The 20,698-nt window shown below is 43.3% G+C and overlaps 1 protein-coding gene across 2 annotated transcripts in view; it reads left to right on the forward strand.

Annotated features, from left to right (window-relative positions):
• RASGRF2 (Ras protein specific guanine nucleotide releasing factor 2) overlaps window positions 1-20,698 on the forward strand; it is a 205,917-nt gene that overhangs the window by 30,850 nt on the left and 154,369 nt on the right. For both annotated transcript variants that reach the window (XM_077817129.1, XM_077817130.1), the window contains exon 2: window positions 17,523-17,629. In XM_077817129.1, the coding sequence (XP_077673255.1) occupies window positions 17,523-17,629 (107 nt within the window). The remainder of the gene's footprint in view (window positions 1-17,522; window positions 17,630-20,698) is intronic.

Consider the following 20,698-nt stretch of genomic DNA (forward strand, 5'->3'; position numbering starts at 1 on the left):
TTCTGGTCTGGGAAGAAAGTCCCTTGCTGCAGCTGTTGAAACAGACCAGAGTTCCTGAAGATGCAAGCGTCATGTACCTTTCCCCGCCATCCCATGTTGATGTTGGTGAAACATCCCTTGTGATCCACCAGGGCTTGCAGCACCATTGAAAAGTACCCCTTGCAGTTTATGTACACGCCGGCTTGGTGGTCTGGTGCCAAGATAGGAATATGGGTTCAGTCTATGGCCCCACCACAGTTAGGGAATCCCATTTCAGCAAAGCCATCCACTGTGAGCTGCACATTTCCCAGAGTCACTACCCTTGATAGCAGCAGCTCAGTGATTGTGTTGGCTACTTGGATCACAGCAGTCCCCCCAGTACATTTGCCCACTCCAAACTGATTCCTGACTGACTGGTAGCTGTCTGGCATTGCAAGTTTCCACAGGGCTATCGCCACTCGCTTGTGAACTGTGAGGGCTGCTCTCATTTTGATATTCTGGTGCTTCAGGGCAGGGGAAAGCAAGTTCCAGGAAAGTGCCCTTACGCATGTGAAAGTTTCGCAGCCATTGGGAATCGTCCCACACCTGCAACACTATGCAGTCCCACCAGTCTGTGCTTGTTTCCCGGGCCCAGAATCGGCATTCCACGGCACGAACCTGCCCCATTCCCACCATGATGTCCAAATTGCCGGGGACCGTACTTAGAGAGAAGTCTGTGTCCATGTCCTCATCACTCTCCTCACCGTGCTGCTGTCACCTACTCATCTGCTTTTGTAGGTTCTGGTTCTGCATATACTGCTGGATAATGTGTGTGGTGTTTAGGATGTTAGTATATTTCTTCTTTCCTTCATCTTCATAGATGCAAGCATAGGCACCAACTCTGTGGGTACTCTGGGACTGGAGCAGCCATGCGGAAAAATTAGTGGGTGCGCTGCACCCACCAGCAGCCAAGCTCCCCACTCCTCGCCTTCTCCCCCACCTGAGTGCACTGCGCCCCCACTCCTCCCCCTCCATCCCAGCCTTTCCCGCCCCCCCCACCTAACAGGTGTTTGGCGGCACTTAGGACTTTCTGGGAGGGAGGGGGAGGAGTGGGGATGCGGCATGCTCAGGGGAGGAGGCAGAGAAGAGGTAGGGCAGGGATGCGGACTTGGGGGGAATGGGCGGGAAGGGGGCAGGGGTGGGAAAAGGCAGGGTGGGGCGGACACTTTGGGAAGGGGTGGAATGGGGGTGGGGTGAGAGCAGTGCAGGGGCGGGAAGAGGTGGGGCCAGGGGCAGGGGTGGGGTTGAGCAGCCACCAGGCAGAGGGGAAGTCAGTGTCTATGGATGCAAGAGGGGGAACCAGGGAAGGAACTATGACTGAAAAGTAATTCTTCCACTCTACTCTGTGCTGATAAGGTCTCAACTGGAGTATTGTGTCCAGTTCTGGGAACTGTATTTCAGGAAAGATGTGGACCAATTGGCAAAAGTCCAGAGGAGAATAACAAAAATGATTAAAAGTCTAGACAACGTGACCTAGAAGGAAAGATTGAAACAATTGGGTTTGTTTAGTCTGGAGAAGAGAAGACCGAGGGGGGACTAACAGTTTAAGTACATAAAAGATTGTTACAAGAAGGAGGGTGAAAAATTGCTCTCATTAACCTTTGAAGATAGGACAAGAAGCAATGGGCTTAAATTGCAGCAAGGGAGGTTTACGTTTGACATTAGGAAAAACTTCCTAGAAGTCAGAGTAATTAAGCACTGGAATAAATTGCTTAGGGATGTTGTAGAATCTCAGTCACTGGAGCTTTTTAAGAACAGGTTAGACAGACACCTGTCAGGAATGGTCTAGTTATCACTTAGTCCTGACCCAACTGAAATGAATGGCAAAACCCAAATTGACTGAGATGGGGGCAGGAATCCGCTCTTGATATAACTGAAGGCAGTTCTGTCATACATAGTGGGTCTAATATTTTTAAATTAATTATGAAAAATTGTGGAAGGAATGTTGTTTTGTAGTCACCTAAATATATAAGGTGGTCCTCTGGTTTTTGTGTGTAAGTAATGAAGCTCCAGCTAGGATTTTATAATGTAAATGTTCAGAACAAGTATATTATAATGTAAAGATAGGAGTGGCTACTTTACTGTATGTTTCATCTTGGGAATATTATATACATGGGAACACATAAGTTGCTTTACCAGATCGGATCAGACCCAAGGTCCACGTAGTTCAGTATCCTGTCTTTGTCAGTGGCCACCACCAGATGCTTCAGAGGAAGGTGTAATAAACTCCATACTAGGCAGCTTTGGGATAATCTATCTGCCACGAAAGTCTCATCCCAATCACTAACAGTTGGAAACTGGTTTAAAACCTGCAGTATGAGGTTTTATATCCCTTCCATTAATTGCTATAGCTCTGGCTATTCTTGTTATCTATACAATTATCCAGTCCCTCTTTGAATCTTGCAAAGTTCAGCTGCTTCAGAGGAAGAAACCCTGCAGTATGCAATTATGTGAGAACTTGTGCAAGGGAAATTTTCTGTCTAACTACCATTAGAAGTTGGTTTATGCCCTGAAGCGTGAGGGTTTAGATTCCTTCAAAAGCACTTCTTTTCTTTAAAAAACAACAAAAAACCAAAATCAATCACCCTTTCCTATTATAATTTGGATGTTCTTGTCCAATCTTTCTTTGAGTCCTGCTAAACTCTGCCCCCATAGGGGGACTGTATGTCTCTTCTTGGAAATATTATATACAGTTGTTTAAATGATCCCTTATCTTTCCTTGTTTAAAGCCACGACGACCTCTGGTCTAGAAGTGTAAGTAATACGTCAGTCTTGTTTTGCATCCCCTGACAAATAGTCATCAGTTGAAATGTGTTATGTTTATTTTCCTAATATTTTTTTTATAAATAGAAGAGATGTGGCTTGAACATGGGTCTGGAAGCCAGGAGCCATTGAGTTCTAATTCTTGGCTCTGGTACTGACTGTGTCATCTCATCCCAGGAACTATTCTATTAGAGTAATCTGAGTTGCACCTCCATACACCAGTTCTAAATTTGGATCTGTGCCCAATCCTTTTGTGTAAAATGGGCATCATAATCCTTACCCACAGAATTGTTTCAAGTCTAGTTATTGCTTGTAAAGTGCTTTAAAAATGACAAGTGCTGAGTATGCAGGTCTTTAAACTATTAGATGCTAGATAGCCAGAAGACTAACCTTAATGCTTTAGAATTATATGTTTTCTAATGATTGTACAATGCCCAGAGCTCTGACTGGATTCTTTTTATCAATTGATATTACATGTCATAATCCCCAGGAGGTTCAGTTGCAGGAACCTAGTTCCCAATCTTGCCGTTGACTGTGTGTGCGTATATCCTTTCATCCATCAGTTGTGGGAATGGGTCCTAGTGAGTAACCCTATTAGGTTGCTTCCCCACTCACATCAGTTTAGACTATAAATAAGGCATATATTTTTAACATTGAGGGTAATTAACCATTGGAACAATTTACCAAAAGATGTGATGGATTCTTCATTTCTTGAAATCTTTATATCAAGACCAGATGTCCTTCTACAAGGTATACTCTAACTCAACCAGAAGTTATTAGCTTGATGCAGGAATGGCATGGTTTAATTCTATGGCCTCCGTTATGCAAGTGGTCAGACTAGATGATCATATAGGTCTATGAAATATATTAATTTCTCCTTGCAAAAGGATAGGTGCCACAGAGGGCAGAAATCAAAATGAATTGAGGCTAAGCAGCTGCGACTTAATCAAATTTAAGACAAACAAAAAAAACAAAGGAGCACCTAAAGGCAGCATATCCTGTTAAACAAAGCAGCCCCTAAAGGCAGCATATCCTGGTGAAATGCATGATGGGGAATGATCATGATCCTTGCCACAGTGAGAACTAAATATAAAATGTAGGGAAAGGGAAGACTTTTTAGTAAGGAGAGGGGAGGAAGGAGATTGAAGGAGCTGGTTCCTTCCTAAGAGATCCTGACACTTTCTCTAAAAGTGCTGATCTTACAAATTTATCTGCACTGTACCCCACTGTCTCCTTCATTCTCTTCCATCTATCCGTTCCCCTGATCTGCCCTTTTCTTGATCACCTTCATCCACCCTTCACTGTGACTCTTTTTACCTCTATTTACCCTTTACTCGGTTCTTTCACTTTCACACATGGAGAAGGCACCACAAGGATCAACAGTAGGCATAGGAATCTTCATTACCCCTCTCTCTGGTCCCATGGGAGGTGGGAGCCAGGTCATATGCAGGGAAGGTGAAGGCAGAGAGGCTGCAGTTCTGGAAAAGTGCTCCCTCCACCCACCCAAGCAAAAATAGGGCATCGGCAAAAATAGCTCAGTGTTAATGCTCTTCTTATGGTGTTTTTGTTGTTTATATTGCAGTAGTGCCTAGTGGCTCCAACTGAGATTAGGCCCTGATTTGTGCTAAACCCTGTACATACAAACAGTAAGATACAGAACCTGCCCTGAAAGTCTAGCAGGTTGAACAGAAAAGGCACACAGGATTGTTATCCCTTTTTGCAGGGGCATAGAGACACGGAGTGATTTGGCCAAGGTATTTGACCCCAGATATTCTAAATCCCTGCCCAGTGCTTTTACCAGCATCCATCCTTCCTCTTAAGTACAACATACTGGGGACAGCAGCAGCAGAGGAATGGAAGCAGTGTGCCTCCTAGGCAACCAGGTTGCATTTGCCAACACAAAATTCCTATTTGACAGCAACAAGTGCACTTTTGGAGGACCCGTACACGAGTGATAATTATTAATAGCAAATCATTATGTAGCTGCATCTGGTATGCTTGATTTGAGGTTGTATTTTTTGTATTTAGTCTTAGTTTCCTTATTCCTTAACATAATGAGATTTGTCTCTGTTGCAGCAGGTTTTTTTCCTCCTAATAAACTACTGTTAACATTCTTTGCCATGCAAAATAATTGAAAACTAAATAAATAGCATACCCCTCAACAACATTACTGTTATAACTGTATCTAGTATGGTATTTTTTGTATTAGTCAATAGGAGGGGAAGAGAATCAGAGCCTCCAGTGACTTCATTATACTTTTCCAGGTTTTGTTCTACATGTGAATTGTGTATTCCACATGAGATACGTGGAATTATATTAATAAATTAATTCCAGATTTTGGTTTTGACTAGAGAGGGCATTACCTGCAAACAGGGAAGCTGCATGCTGTCTTATGTGAGCTGCAGGATTAAACTAGGGGTCTGCAGAATCTTACCTTAAGTCTATATACTGCATCTGTGTGATACATTCCAGAAGTGTCTAATCAGTTAGGACACAATACTATCATGTAACCAACAACCTGGGGTAGACCCCTTGGCCAACTCCTAGGCATCAGCCAGGAGAGATGGAACCTCCCTAAAAAGGGGGAGGGCACTGGCGCCTGAACCAGGGTCCCTTTCTCCCACACCACCCCTTCTCTCCGAGGCCCTACCCCCACACCACCTCTTTCCCCCAAAACCCTGCCCCTGCTCGCTCCTTTCCACTCCCTCACCTTGTCACTCATCCTTATGGCTGGTAAAAAATGGGAGGGCCATGTCCCCCTGGTCTCCCCTGTTCCGGCGCCCCTGGCATCAGCTCATTTCTTAATCCTCTAACCCTCCCCCATGCATGGGGGATAGAGAGTACCAAAGGGGACCTCAGTTTGTAAAGACTTTAGACCTACATGCCTCTTACAGGGACATGGTCCACTAGTTACAATCCCAGGTGTCTTTTACCTTTGGCAGATGGGCCTTATAGCCTTTAGTTGCACTGGACACTAGCCACAAGTTGCAACCAGTTAATCTTCTTATAATATCTCTTAGACTTCTAAATGCTAGTCTTCATGATCCCAGCTGTGCCTCCACAATTCTGCAAGGCAAAAAAAAAAAACAAAAAACCAACAACAAAAACCCCACCTGACTTCTGTTAATTTGATCCAATGGGAAAAATTCTTTCCTGGTCCTGGAAAACAGGGCAGACCTCAGCATCCTGGAAGCAACACTCACTATCTACACTTTAGGGAGGGAAGGTGGAACAGCTGAAGAAGCAAGAGTTTAAATTAGCTCTCATCCTCAACCACCAACAATCAGCTACCAATCCCTGCCCTACCCCCTGGCCAGTGGGATGCAGTGAGCCTGAGGAGTGGGGGAGGCTCAGCTTTGGTTTATGGTCTACTCCCTCCCTCACCCACCTGGGAGCAGCACATCCCCTTTTTTAGATCCAACTAGCAACCTACCCCCATTCTCCCATACTCATGGAGGTGAAGGGGAGTATTTTGTTGGGATGCTCTCCCCACTCTACTTTCCTTCCAGGGACAGTGCATTCTCCCTGTGGTCCGACCAAGGGTCTCTGCCTAGGGTAGGCATTGTTGGAGTATAGAATATATGTAACTGTATGCATTTTACATTTGAGAAATGAGGCAAAATATTGGCAACGGAGTTAGCAGTTGGATATCTCACAATACATCATTGCCTTGAATAGTATGATTCCCTTTTGTCATGGATTTACAGGGTCTGTGCTATACTCTGCTTTTAAACATGGGAGTAACGTCTTTACTGTGCCTGTGCCAAAGTTTCCCCCTTTTTTTCCCAGGCAGGCCACATGGCTTTGATGACTCTGAGACTCCAGCATCCCTGTTTCTCGCTGTGACTCTCTGCAGTGAGTCCAACTGAAATCAAACTCCTGAGAGATAGTTTATCTTATTAGGGAGCAATGCAAAAAGGAGAGTATTTGCAGCAAGGATCCCTTTTCAAAATAAGGTAGCATTTATTCGTCAACTGGAGTGCAGCATGAGAAAGTCATTTGCTTAGCATGGAAAAATCAAGCTTGTGTCAAGAGTTCATCTTTGCAGAAGGAGTTGCCCCAACAAGCCAGGCAGTCCTTGAAACCATCTTGGCTTTCAGTTTCTCTGGGTATGTCTAGACTGCAATTAGACACCCATGGCTGGCCTGTGCTTGGGTTATGTGGCTGTTTAATTGCAGTGTAGATGTTCAGGCTTGGGCTGTAGCCTGAGCTCTGGGACCCTCCCGTCTTGTAGCTCATATCTGACACTTGACCATGCCTCATTCCTTCTTACACTCAGGGTTTGTCTACACTTCAAGATAGGGATGCGATTCCCAGCTTGAGGAGACATACCCATGGTAACTCTGATCAATCTAGTGTGATGTCCCACATCTTGAACCCAGGCCTGGGAGTCCCTAGGCAGCTGCTACTAGGGTTATATCTCCAGCCAAATAACTACCCATGGGAGCTCTGATTGGAGGGTTACTTAGCTCCACTGATTGGTCCAACCATGCTGTTTAAACCAGGAGGAGGACCAGGAAGTTTGTCTGAGCAACATGGTGGTTTCCTGTTGTGGTTGCATTGAGCCCGGCTTGTGGCTGCCTCCCGCATCAAGCCCTGTTCCTGGTTCCTGCTTTACCCCTACCCTTCACTCCTGTTCCCCCTGTGCGCCTGCTCCATGCTTGATCCTTGCCTCTACTCCCACCCTTATGCCTTGCCTCCTATCCTCAGTTACTAGTTCTGGTTCCAACCCTGACATCTGATGCTGACTCCAGCTTAACCCTTAGCTCTTGCATTTGACCTTGTCTCTGACCCTCAGTTTCGATTGCTGGTTCTGACTGTGGCTTGACCCCGGCTCTGGTAACTGGCAGTTGACTCTGGTTCTGACTTTTGGCTTCATTCCCCAACCTGGATGCCTGCTCCACCCACTAGACCTGACTGTCTAGGTCTTGGCTCCTAACATTTAGTGCACTAAAAATAGAGTATAGCTGTGGCAGTGTGAGTGGCAGGAGGGTCTAGATGCCTCAAATACCATAGACTTGTACTTTGGGTGACTAATCCCGCCTGCTGCGCACACTTCCATGGCTACTGCCATGGTATTTTTAGCATGTTAGATCAGTCAGAGCTAGCATGGGTATGTCTCCTTGAGATGGGAATCGCACCTCCAGCTCAAAGTGTACAGCAGTACATGAAAGCAGGGTAAACTGAGGCACACAGGTAGATCATAAAAATATTGCCAAAAATTCCAAGTTCAATATATCTTTCATTAATATCATTAGGTGCACATTTTTCAAGTCCTACTAAGCAATATTGGGATATAATGAGATTGCACACAAAATCATGGCCCTGTGCAAAAGTGATAATCAGGTCAGCCCTTCTCTTACTGCTGCTGGATGTTCAACATGGGTTCCTAGTGTTCTGAAGTGTTAAAACATTAACACAGCCAAAAAAGTGAGGAATGATAATATGTTGAACTTACCTTTTAAATCCTGGGGGAATTCTGTGCCACTGCGTGTGTGCAGAATTCATGTCCCCCACAGATTTCTTTGAGTCCCTGCAGAAAAAAGACTTTCTGATGGGGAAGCAAAGGGAAGCCGCAAGAGTGGTTGTGCACCCCGCCCCAGCAGTGCGGGCACGTTGTTTCGAGCACCTTGAACAACCATTGGAGAGAGTAATCACCGCAGGCTACGATGCCCTGGCTGGTGGTTCCTACCCTGCGCTGGGCTCATATGCTAGTCCCATCTGGGCTGCGGGTAGTGGAAGAAGGGACTTCACCTTTCCCTGCAAGGAGTAGCTGCGGTCGGGTCAGACCCACCCCTGATAACCTCCCCTGACTGCAAGAAACTCCATACCCCCCACTTCCTGTGCCCCCCGTCCACCCAACCCCCATACATCTGGACACCCCCATACCCAAACTCCCCCACCGAGCCTCACCCCTTGCACCCGGAATCCACCCACCAAGCCTCCCCACACCCAAACCCTCACCCTGCCAAGCCTCATCCCCTGCATCTGGAGCCTCCCTGCACCCATCCCCCGCCCCGAGTCCCATCCCCTTACATCTGGATCCCCACCCTGCAACCAGACCACTCCCTGCTGAGCCCCCTACACTCAAACCCCCACTTCTGTTGCACCTGGAACCCCTGCCGAGCCCCCCCCCCATCCCCGCTGAGCCCCATCCCCCCCACACCCAGGCACCTCTGCTGAGACTCAACCACCTTCACCTGGACCCCCCGTAGAGCCCCATTGTCCCTGCCCCAGGAACCCCCCCAATGAGCTGCTGTGCATCCAGATCCCCCCACACCTGGACCCCCCTCCCCACTGAGTTACTCACAAATTGCCCCACCCAGAATCCTCTCACCTCACACCTGGCTTCCCCCACACCAAGCCTCTCCACACTTGGATCCTGCCGGGCTGAGCCTGCCTGCCCCACCTGATGCAACTGGTATGGAGGGGCAGGACCCAGGGGTGTTTCTTGGGTAGGCCCTTGTGCTGTATCAGATTCGGGGGCAGCTTCACCACTAAGTGTGTCCCGGGGGTGGGGGGAGAGGGGCTTTAGGATGATCTCCCACCTTTGTGCAGCCTCTGGCCTGCGCTCCCCACTGCCATGTTGGAGCCTCAACATTTATTTATTGACAAATAAAATTTGCAGAATTTAAAAATACTGTTCAGAATTTTCATTTTTTGGTGCAGAATTCCCTCAGGAGTAACCATTAGTTTTGTTTTCACATTTTATTTTTTCTTAGGATTTTCTCTTAAGATTTTAGCTGCAAACATTAAGTAGTGAACTAACTTCTATGGGGTACCACAGATGGTATTTTGCAGATGGTTAATCTGAAGCATGAAGAGGTTAAAGCCAAATGTTTAAAAAACTAGCTCAAATAAATCATAAACTCGAATCTTTGGACTGATTTTCAGAGCTGTTGAGCATCTAAAATTTCCATTATCTTCAATTTTAATTTTCTGGAAATGCTTATGAAAATTTTTAACTCGGTGATGTGCCCAAGACTGCACAGTAAGTCATTGCCAGAGCAGGTAATAGAACGTGGTCTCGTCTCCCAGGCTTAAATTCTAAACTACAATAGAGTAAGAAGACAAATAACTCTGTACACATCCAGTAAAATGAGATCACAAAAAACCATCTTACATTCTTCTTTTTTGTGTGAGTGTAATCAAGTAGCTATCTCAGTACTCAGAGTAGCAGCCGTGTTAGTCTGTATTCGCAAAAAGAAAAGGAGTACTTGTGGCACCTTGGAGACTAACAAATGTATTTGAGCATAAGCTTTCGTGAGCTACAGCTCACTTCATTGGACGCATACCGATGAATTGAGCTGTAGCTCACGAAAGCTTATGCTCAAATAAATTTGTTAGTCTCTAAGGTGCCACAAGTACTCCTTTTCTTTTATCTCAGTACTGTCATTTTGATTCTAATTATTTGCAAGTGCAAAGTTGTGTGTGAAAATCTGGTGGCCAGTTTGAGGCCCTTTCAACATCTATTCTGGTTGAATTTTGTGCTGTGCTTGACTAAATTATGGTGTATTTTAAATGTCTTTCAGTACATAATTTTTGTAGAAACGTTAACATATCAATATGTCACTCAAAATGAATTCTTCTGACTCAGATTATTTAGTTTTAAGGCAAAATTTTATTATTAAGCTATTGATGCTCATCTCTGATCAGTCCATGATTCCAGCCCCAATTGTACACTCGTTAAATTTTCAAACAAGCACATTCATGCTTTTTCCTATGCTACCTCTCACTTTTTGGGGGGTGCTCCCTGTAAACATCCGTGAATCTGTCTCATTGTTCTCTTTCAAATCGCTCCTCAAATCTCTGCTATGCCTATAAAACACTCAACAGTTAGGCTGCTGGTGTACAGAGATCACTCTCTGTGATACTGACCAATATTGTCTCTTTGTTTCCTTGCACTCCCCCATCTGTCATTTAATGTATCTTGTCTTATACTTAGATTGTAAAATACATGGGGTAGGGATCATCTTTTTATTCTGTGTTTTGAACAGCACCTAGTACACTGGGATCCTGGTCCATGGCTTGATCTCCTAGGCACTACAGTAATACAAGTAGTAATAATTAATAAAAAGGGAGTGTCAAAGGTTGTACCTCCCCTGTAGCACCCCCTTTTGGCCATGTGTGGCTCTGCTGAAGCCTGCCTCAGTTTCCTCTTAAGTCAGGGCCTTTTAAGAGACTACACAGTCCAGATATTTTTAAAAATTGCCCTTCTTGGGTCAAATTTATTAAGCCTTGCTTGACATCTTTCAAAATAGAACCCAGACTTACATAGTCTTCATCCCAGTTTCACTGGGCTTAACTCCTCCTACCTGAGGGTCTGTCCTGTCTTTAAAATTCACCTCTTCGGGCTCCATTCCCAAGATGGGTACAGCCCCTCCTCCATAAGAGTCTGTGTTCCTGCTTTCCTAGCACTTTTTGCCCAGACTTCTCCAGAGGCTTTCCTTGCTGCTGAGTCAGGGCCCTTCAGGAACCTTCTTATTCCTTGCAGTGTCTGGAGGCACCTGCCAGCAATCACCAGCAGCTGTCTCCCTGTTTATAAAGTGCAGCTGCCTTTCTTTATGCCAAGTTGGGCAGCAGATTATTGGGTTCCCAGGTGCACTGGACCCCACTCCCTATGAAAGAGGCCAGTCATTCTGTGACAGGGAGTTTGTATGATGGGGAGCTATACAGTTGTCTAGTTTTTGTCATGCAGCATACATAAACTTCTCCAGTCTAGCATAACCCTTATTTTTTCATACAAGTATTGCAAATCTTGATCTGTGTTCTTCTTCCAGTGAGTGGTAACTACTAGCCTAGCAGTTCTTAAAAAGACACAATTAATGTAATCTTATGGTGTAAACTGCTTTTACGGGAAGCCAGCAGAATCCTAGATTCATCAGTGACAGCTGATTGTTCATGCAGTCATTTTTAATCATCTTCCTAATCCTGTTCCAGTAATTTCTAACCAGGGAGGCCCAGCAGATGTTCTCCACATCCCACAGTTTAGCACAGCTTCTCCAGCTTCCTTTCCAGTTTAAAAAGAAATTGAGACTAGTTGGACTTAGGTACCAGTATAAGAGATAATATAATAGTTTTATTTAACACTTTCAGAAATAGAGGACGATGGTCCTCCAACTTGATCACACTGTTCTTTCCATTGACTTATTTTTTTAATAGTGTGCTGCTAATAAAATGAGTTCTATTTTTTTCCTCTCTTTCCGGATACACTTAAAAAAACCCTTTTGTACAAGAGCTGTGTATGTTAAAATCAATGCTTATCATCCTTGTAAATCCATCCATTTGCATACTGAAAGAACAGCTTAAAAAAGGAATGACAATCTTTTGATATATGTACAAAGTACAGAATTTTTATTTAATCTTTAGCCTTCTACAAGTCTTCATTACATACTTCCAGGAGAAACAATAATAAAGATAATCTAACTGACCCAGATGCCTAATCCAAAAAATATAAATGCCTGTCTGTTAGACTAACAGATAAAAATGATGGTAGCTGATATAAATCTGTCCACAAGGTCATAAATATTTACTCTCAGTCACAAACAGCATGTTTACTGAAATGTGATTTTTTTTTATGACTACTGTCTAAATCAAAATGATGTGGAAATTGAACTGCTACTTAGAAGACTTGAGCAATAGTACTATTATTGTTTATATACAAGCAATCACACACACACCATGATGTTGAAAATCCAGGAATGTGTCACAGCTACTATCTTCTTTTCTAACTTGTTTGTAACAAATGCTTTTGATAAATAAGTAACATTTATAAAAATATTTGAAGTCCAAGGATTACTTCAGGATTCTTTTAAAAAATATATTATGGTGCTTTTGCATATACTTGTTGAGAGGTGAACCCTACTTTTAAATATTAGTTTGTGTGGAAAGTATCCACTTATGGTAGGATAGACAACTTGCCATGGTGTTGGAGAGCAATAAATATGCTCACAACTTTTTTAAAAAGCAAGTGAATCTTTAATAACTTCCAAAAATCTTCAGTTTTCTGTGCCAGCCATACCCACCAAGAGCTCGGTCCTGCTCCAGCTGAAGTCAATGGGAATTTAACGTTGACTTCAATAGGAACTGAATCAAACCTCTAGTCTGTCATTTTCTTAGACTAACAAGGCATTTATATCATGCTCATCACCATAGTAACTGAATGCTTCTAAAATCTATGTCATCCAAATCCTAAGACAAAATTTCCCTTGAAATCACTACAAGTTTTGTTTGAGTGAGGGCTGGGTTATCTGACCTTACAAGACAATATAGAGAGTGCTGTGAAATCAACTCTCCTCTCTCCCTCCTACTTCAATTATACCTAGAAAGTAAATTAATACTTCTACAGATCTATATATTTATTCTCATTTTATATTTGAATTTCCATCGTTATGAAACCCAGTAGAAACCAAGAACTTATAAAGACACATAGGTCACATTGATTTAAAAATACATACACATCACCTAGCCTAGTAATTCTGTACAAAATATGAAATAAATAGTCAAATCTCTGTGTTGTTAGTGTAATTGTTTTCTACATTTTAAAGATTATTTTAGCTGCATTGTGTCATAAAAAGGATCTTATCTAATGCTCTTTTAAGTGGGTCCTTCCACAACTCATTAAATGTTTCTTACCCTACGTGGTACTCACGTTTAAGTGGTAAGCATTGTTGAAAGATCATGGTTTTAGAGGATTGTCCTTTAAATGATGTACTGACCCTTTTCAGAGCTTTGGAGTGGTTTATCTCTGAAAATTCAATAGCTATGAGCCTTGACTTTCATTGTGAACTCTATTAAATGTGAATCTTTCTACTTTAGCTTGTTCCTATGATTTTTACTTATCTTTTGCTAATTTCTGTGCCCAAAGTCTTCTATATGAAACATTGTTAATATAGGATTTAGGAACTTAAGTTCAACGAATAATCTAATTCCTAAAGAAATAACTTCCTTTTTATGTATACCTTTCCATGGTCAGATGGTATGTAGTCTACCTGAAGTTAATTAAAATGAAATCAGATATCCCAGTATATGCACTAGCATAAAGGCAGATGGATGTAGTAAATATATATACATTCTAATTAATAGGATCTACTTCGTAGTTTACTCATTACTAAAGAAGCAGCACCTACTGATGCATAATAGTTATATAGTAGTACATCTAATTTTGACGATTGTCAATATTTTTCATAAAATTAATCATTTTAACAGGGAAAGTGTCTCATGGACAATCTTTCCCTCCTGTTTGCAATTAGAAATTAGATTTAAATATTGACTTGAGACATTCTTTCTACCCATGATTGTAGATATTGTCTGTATATGTATTTCTGATCTTCTCTTCTTCTTCTGATCTTCTTGATACATTCCTAGATCTTTCTGTTTTAAAACAACCATTAACTCTGAAGATATACTTCATATTTTCTTGATGATTTTTGAAATTGCACTTTCCTCAGTGGATTTCTTGTATCGTCACCGCAGCTGAGCTGTGAACTTGACACATAAAGTAAAATGTTCCAGACCGTGTTAGTCTGTGTCAGCAAAAAAAAAAAAAAAAAAAAAAAAAACCACAAAAAACACAAGGAGTACTTGTGGCACCTTAGAGACTAGCACATTTATGTGGGCATAGGCTTTCGTGGGCTAAACCCCACTCCATCAGACGCATGCATAAAATAAAATAAAAAATAGTAACATTTACAGCACTGCAGGGTTACTATTTGTACCAATGGCTGGTGGAGCAACAGGAAGCTGAGTTAGATATTTCACTACTGATTAGAATGACTTGGAGCTTACAGTTAGACTTCAGATACAGAAGTAGTTATGTTTAGTGGGGAGAGCATTTTGTCTCCTCATACTTTACATTTACCCGAGAAGACTCATTTTATACCAGCTTACTGCTCAGTGCCCTATCCTGAAGTCCTTCACTCACAACTCCCATAAACTTCACTAAGGCCATGTCTACACTACAAAGTTAAGTCAACTTTATGTAAGTCGCCATGGAGCCTCCGATTTAAACAAGTCGATCTTGTGTGTCCACACTACGCTAATTGTGTCATCGGAGTGCATCCTCACTGGCAGGGCTTGCATCAACGCATGGAGCGCTGCACTGTGGGTAGCTATCCCACAGTGCAGATACCCAAGTGGAATTTTGGGTTGGGCTTGCAATGCCTTATGGGACCAAAACATTCGCATGGGTGGTTATGGGGACATAGTGTTAGCCTCCCATGATGCACTTACCTCCCTCCCTCCCTGAAATCAACGGCAAACAAACCGAGCCTTTTTCAAGTCTTTTTTCATAAGCCTTGGTGACGTGCGTGGACCCCATAGCACGATAAGCATGGGCCCTGCTCAGCTGTAGCATTACAAACAGCTCGCACCTTATCTTACAGTATTTACACAGCCAATATAGAAGCTGCCACATAGAACAATATGATGCCACGCATGCAGCCCTGCTGGAAGACACAGAGCGGAGCAATTCACAGTTGCTGACGACAGTCATGCATTACCTTGACAAGGTTGAGCGCCGTTTCTGGGCCCGGGAAACAAGCACTGACTGGTGGGACCGCATTGTTATGCAGCTATGGGATGATGAGCATGGCTAAAGAACTTTTGAATGCGTAAGGCCACTTTCCAGGAAGTGTGTATAGAGCTTTCCCCAGCCCTGAAGCACAGCAATACTAAAATGAGGACTGCTCTGACAGTGGAGAAGCGAGTGGTGATAGTTCTGTGGAAGCTTGCAACGCCAGACTGCGACCAGTCAGTGGGACATCAATTTGGAGTGGGTAAATCTACCATGGGATCTGTTGTGATCCAAGTTTGCAGGGCCATTAACAGATTTCTGTTAAGAAGGGTAGAGACTCTGGGCAACGTGCAGGACATAGTGGATGGTTTTGCTGCGATGGCGTTCCCTAACTGTGATGGGGCAATAGATGGAATGCATATCCCTATCTTGGCAACAGACCAGCTTGCCAAAGAGTACATAAACAGAAAGGGATACATCTCAATGGTGTTGCAAGCGCTAGTGGATAACAGGGGCCATTTCACTGACATCAACGTGGGATGGTCGGGGAAGGTGCATGATGCACGTTTCTTTAGGAACACAGGTCTGTTCAGAAATCTGCAAGCAGGGACTGTCTTTCCAGACTGCAAAATAACCATTGGTGATGTTGAAATACCAATCGTGATCCTGGGAGACCCAGCCTACTCCTTGCTCCCATGGCTCATGAAGCATACACTGGTAGCCTGGACAGCAGTAAGAACCAGTTCAACTGTAGACTGAGCAAGTGCAGAATGGTGGTGGAATGTGCCTTTGGACGTTTAAAAGGCCGCTGGCATTGTTTGCTTACTAGGTTAGACCTCAGTGAAAGCAATATCCCCATTGTTATTGCTTCCTGCTGTGTGCACCATAATATCTGTGAAACAAAGGGAGAAAAGTTTCCTCTGGGGTGAGGGGGTGAGGCAGATCACCTGGCAGCCAATTTTGAGCAGCCAGACACCAGGGCAATAAGATGGGCACATCGAGGGGCTCTGCATCTCCGTGAGGCTTTGAAAACCAGTTTCAGCAATGAGCCAGAGTAATGTGACACTTATCTGTGTTGTTCCTTACTGAACTGTCCCCTCCATTGCATTTTCTCCCCTGTAAACTCCACCCCACCAATTACCATGTGTTGAATGAATAAAGAGCCTTTTCCCCTCAATCCATTAAATTTTATTATGCACACAAACACACAGAGACAGCAAAGAAAAGTAAGATAACTTGGGGCAAAAGGGCTGATAACATTGTAGGGGGAGAAACAAGGAAAGCTTGCTTACAGATGCATTGCAATAGCAATCAAAGGGGTGGGAATGGGCGCCTTCTGGTCCTTGTACCCTCCTCTGGCGTTGAGTGCAAGGGATACCGAAAATTCCCTCCCCCCACCCCATATGACATTTTGGGGAGGAGGATGTAGAACTGGGTGATGATGGCAGCAGGTTCAGCATTGGCTGCAGAGGGACTCTAGTATCCAGCTGCCTTTCTTGAGCCTCAACCAGACACCTCAACATGTCTGATTAGTCCTTCATAATCCTCAGCATCTCTTCATGCATGGCACATTCTAGTTCCCTGCATGCTCTCCTGTCCTCTCTGTCCATGTCCAGGTTCTCGGACAGTGCAATCCTCCATGTGCTAAGCTCTGTCTTGTCACTCTCAGAGGTGCATTAACTCATTGAACATGTCCTCCCAAGTCTTCTTTTTCTGCCTTCAAATCTGGGAAAGTTTCTGTCCCAGTGTGGAGGATGCGCCGACAGACAAGGTTTCAGCTGCAAGGAATGCAAATCACAAACAATTGTTTTCAACTGTCACTCATACCCACAGGAGAGGTCTTTTCTAAAGTAGCATTTGAGAAAAATAAAAGAAATTGACCTAAGGTTAAAAAAAAAAACAACGCAAAGAATGAACTACAAAGATGCCATCCTTAAGTCACCCTGTTGTACACAAGTATTGCAGCTGCTAAAAGAATTATTCTATGATGTCTTCTATTTGAAAGCTTTAGAACAATGAGTTATCATAAGTATCATGAAAGCTGCTATAAGAATATAGGTTAAACTTCAGCTTTGCATTTTATGGCTTTCATCAGTTGAAACTGAATCCTTAGCAGTGTGTAATGTTTTGGGTTGTATCAAAATTCATAATATTTTATTGTATGTTATGCCTGTGTTTTACTTAGCAGCATTTTTAAAACAACTTTTTTGCCCCTTAAAATTCGCAGTACTTCTTTACTGTTGTCTTTGGCCATGAAGGGCAGAAGCCACTGGAGCTCCGTTGTGAGGAAGAAAGTGATGGAGATGAATGGGTAGAAGCTATCCACCAAGCTAGGTATGAAACCGGCCTCTTAATTTATTCTAAACTCCACTTTTTATTCTTAAGAAGATGGTAGAGATTTTTAATCTAAATCCACTCTCTCTTAAAAAAAAAAAAAAAGTAATTTATTTTAGGCAAATGTATACTTACATTCCCTAGGTGAGTTTCACTGGATAGAGTATTAGATACAAATTGTTAAAGGCACATGTGTTCTGTATCACAAACATCAGTGCTCTAGACAAAATTCGTTTCAGAGAACATGTTTTCTTAGTGCAAAATACTTAGGGATTAATTCATTTTAAACGCAAGAGTTGCTTGGTTAGTAACTTGCAAGTCAGAAATAAGTGTTCAGTAGCCATAGAAATGAGATAGCGAGTGACTCACAAAAATGCCTTCAGATACGAGGGTACAAAAATGTGGAGACAACTATATTTATATAATAAATACATTTCAATAAATAAAATGCCAGTCACAAAATTTAAATCCAAAACACTTTCTAGTGTGCAAAAAATGAAAGGGTTGTAGACCGTCACTTGACTGCATTATGACTTTCTATCACCCAGTACCCCTTTCCTCAGAAAGGGCCTGGGTGAGGAAGGTGAGGATTACAGCATAATGTGAAAGTCAGCCAACTCAGGTTTTGCGAATTGAGCTGTAGAAATGAAGGCCCTTTCCTGAAATGCATTTCCTCCAGGCCCCTCCCTCATTTCAGCAATCACAGTTAATCTGAACTGCTATGGTAATATACCAAGAGGGCAGCAGTCTCTGAGTTGCTCAGGATCCAAACCATGTAAATACATAAATGGAAATGGTGTTGCTCTTGACTAAAAAATGAGCATGAGTTTTCATTTGCAATTATTTGTTGATGTTGTAGAGGGTCCTGGCTCCACTCCAGGCAGGCTTTTTGATGTGTGATATGTATAGAAGGGGTTACAATCCCAGCCCCTCTTTTCCTCACCTCCCACTTGTTGAGGGTATGTGGTTCAGGGGTCCTCTTGAACACTGAGGAGGAACCTAAAGAAATTGAATCAGGGCCTGAGAAGCAGCAACCCAAAGACTGCAAGAGGAACCATTCTTGCAGAGGATGGAGATGGTGCACCAGAACCACTGCACACTATGCAGGGTAGGAGAAAAGGGAGAGTTGTTCTTAGAAGGGGTGATTGTTCTACAGCAACTCAGCACAGCAGTGCTCTGAGTCAGGGGAGCTGATCTGGGTAGAAATGAGGGAACACATGAGAGGGAACAGACAATTTAGGCCTGAGTGGGGTTAAAAAAGGCAGGTTTTCCCCACAGATCTACAATATAAGGGTCAGAAAACCAATATATTGGGTAAGGATTAGTCTGAGACCACCAAACTCATTTTCTCTTGTTTTTTAAATCAGGATTTGAACTCTGGCCTCCAATTGTGGCCTAAAACACAGGTTTTCACTATCAATAGGTTTTACACGGACCCCGTAAAGACAATGTTGCCCCCATCCCCATCTTGATCTAGCCTCTCCTTCCATCAAAATCACATTTATCAGGTGTCTTATCAAATTTCTTTATTTGCTGGAGAACTTTTGAGGGATTCAGTAATTTTATTCAGTTCTGTCATTCTGTATCATATTATAAAAGTATAGAATTGCTGCTCTTAAAATGTAAAGCTGCTTTTCCAGGAAGTTACACATTCACTTTTCTTGTATAGGTGTCCAAACCAGAAGAGTAACGCTAGATGAGATGGGTGCAGCTTGTTGTATAAATTCTTTGCCTCCCTGTAATGTGACAGTTCAATACTTTGATATCACTTTCTTTTTAATGAGGATTTTTTGATATATGAGTTATTTAATGACACACCAGCACAGTATTGTAACTGACTCCCGCCCTCCAGCCCCAGGGTGTCACTATGAGCCCTGTGGTACACCAGTCCTAAGTGCCTGGTAGTGTGCTCGGTATACCATATGCTCAGAGGCAAGTCCTGTAGGTGCTTCAAGCTTTAGGCCCTTCAAACTCTAGACCTTGGTGGGTCCCCCATAACACTGAATCTGATGAGTAACAAAAGATGCATTACTACGGTTGCCTGGAAAAAACATTACACTTTTAGGATGGCTCTAAGTCACATAAAAGGTTGATAAACACAAGTCCCAGTTCAGCTCCAAGGATGGTTCAGTCCCGGAGCATGATGGTGGGGCTCCTCTAGTTTAGTGCAGGGATACTCGCTCGAGGCCACCCCTTTCCAGAGACAATCACGCGCTGGCCTGCAAATCCCTTGGCCACAGTCCTGTCCTTTTATGTAGCACCTGCAGTCTCATTCAGGCCCATTGCCTCACTGTTTGCAGGCCACTCTTGAATGTCCACTAGCTGCAGCTACCACTGGCCCCTTTGCCAACCACCAGTTTCTTCCCAGCCCAGTTCTCAACCCTTCAGTCCCAGCTCCTAAACTGCCTGGCCTCCTGCTCCTGCTTCAACACGTTGACATCACTTTCTTTTTAATGAGGATTTTTGGATATAAAGGTTGTTAATTAATGGCACATCAGCACAGTATAAGTATCAGATAACTTGCTCCCTCCTGCTCCTGCTTGCCTCCAGCTCCCTCCTGAGCCAGGTCCTTTCTGACCTCTGATTTTACTTCTCTTCCTTGTGCTGGAAGTATTGTGGAGCAATCTTTTGGCTGGGAGTAACATAGTTCTTAGTAAACAGCCAGCATAGCTGTAGAAATCACCTCACTAAATAAACTGTGAAGAGCTGGCAACTCTAGTACATATTGGGGATGGGAAGGAAGCAGATAGAAATATCAAAAGGCAAACCAAACATGTGAGATCATCTAAAAAAATCCTCATGATTTTTGGAGGTCTGACTCATGCCTTTTGGGGTGGGCAATACCACAGCAGTTTGGAACCAAACCCAGCAGGTTCTTTTTTCTAGAGATTCAGATACATTAGATTTACTTGGAGTTTCATGTTTGCACATGGAATTTCAGAATAAATCATGAACCTCCCCCACTCCACCCCTTTTAGTTTCTCTGTCTCTTAACAGAACCTAGGACTCAGCTTTAACTTAGAAGACCTTCTTGGAAAGGAGGATTATTCCAGGGGCCTAAAACTTTTC

Source organism: Eretmochelys imbricata, chromosome 5 (assembly GCF_965152235.1).
Source record: "Eretmochelys imbricata isolate rEreImb1 chromosome 5, rEreImb1.hap1, whole genome shotgun sequence".
NCBI lineage: Eukaryota > Metazoa > Chordata > Testudines > Cheloniidae > Eretmochelys > Eretmochelys imbricata.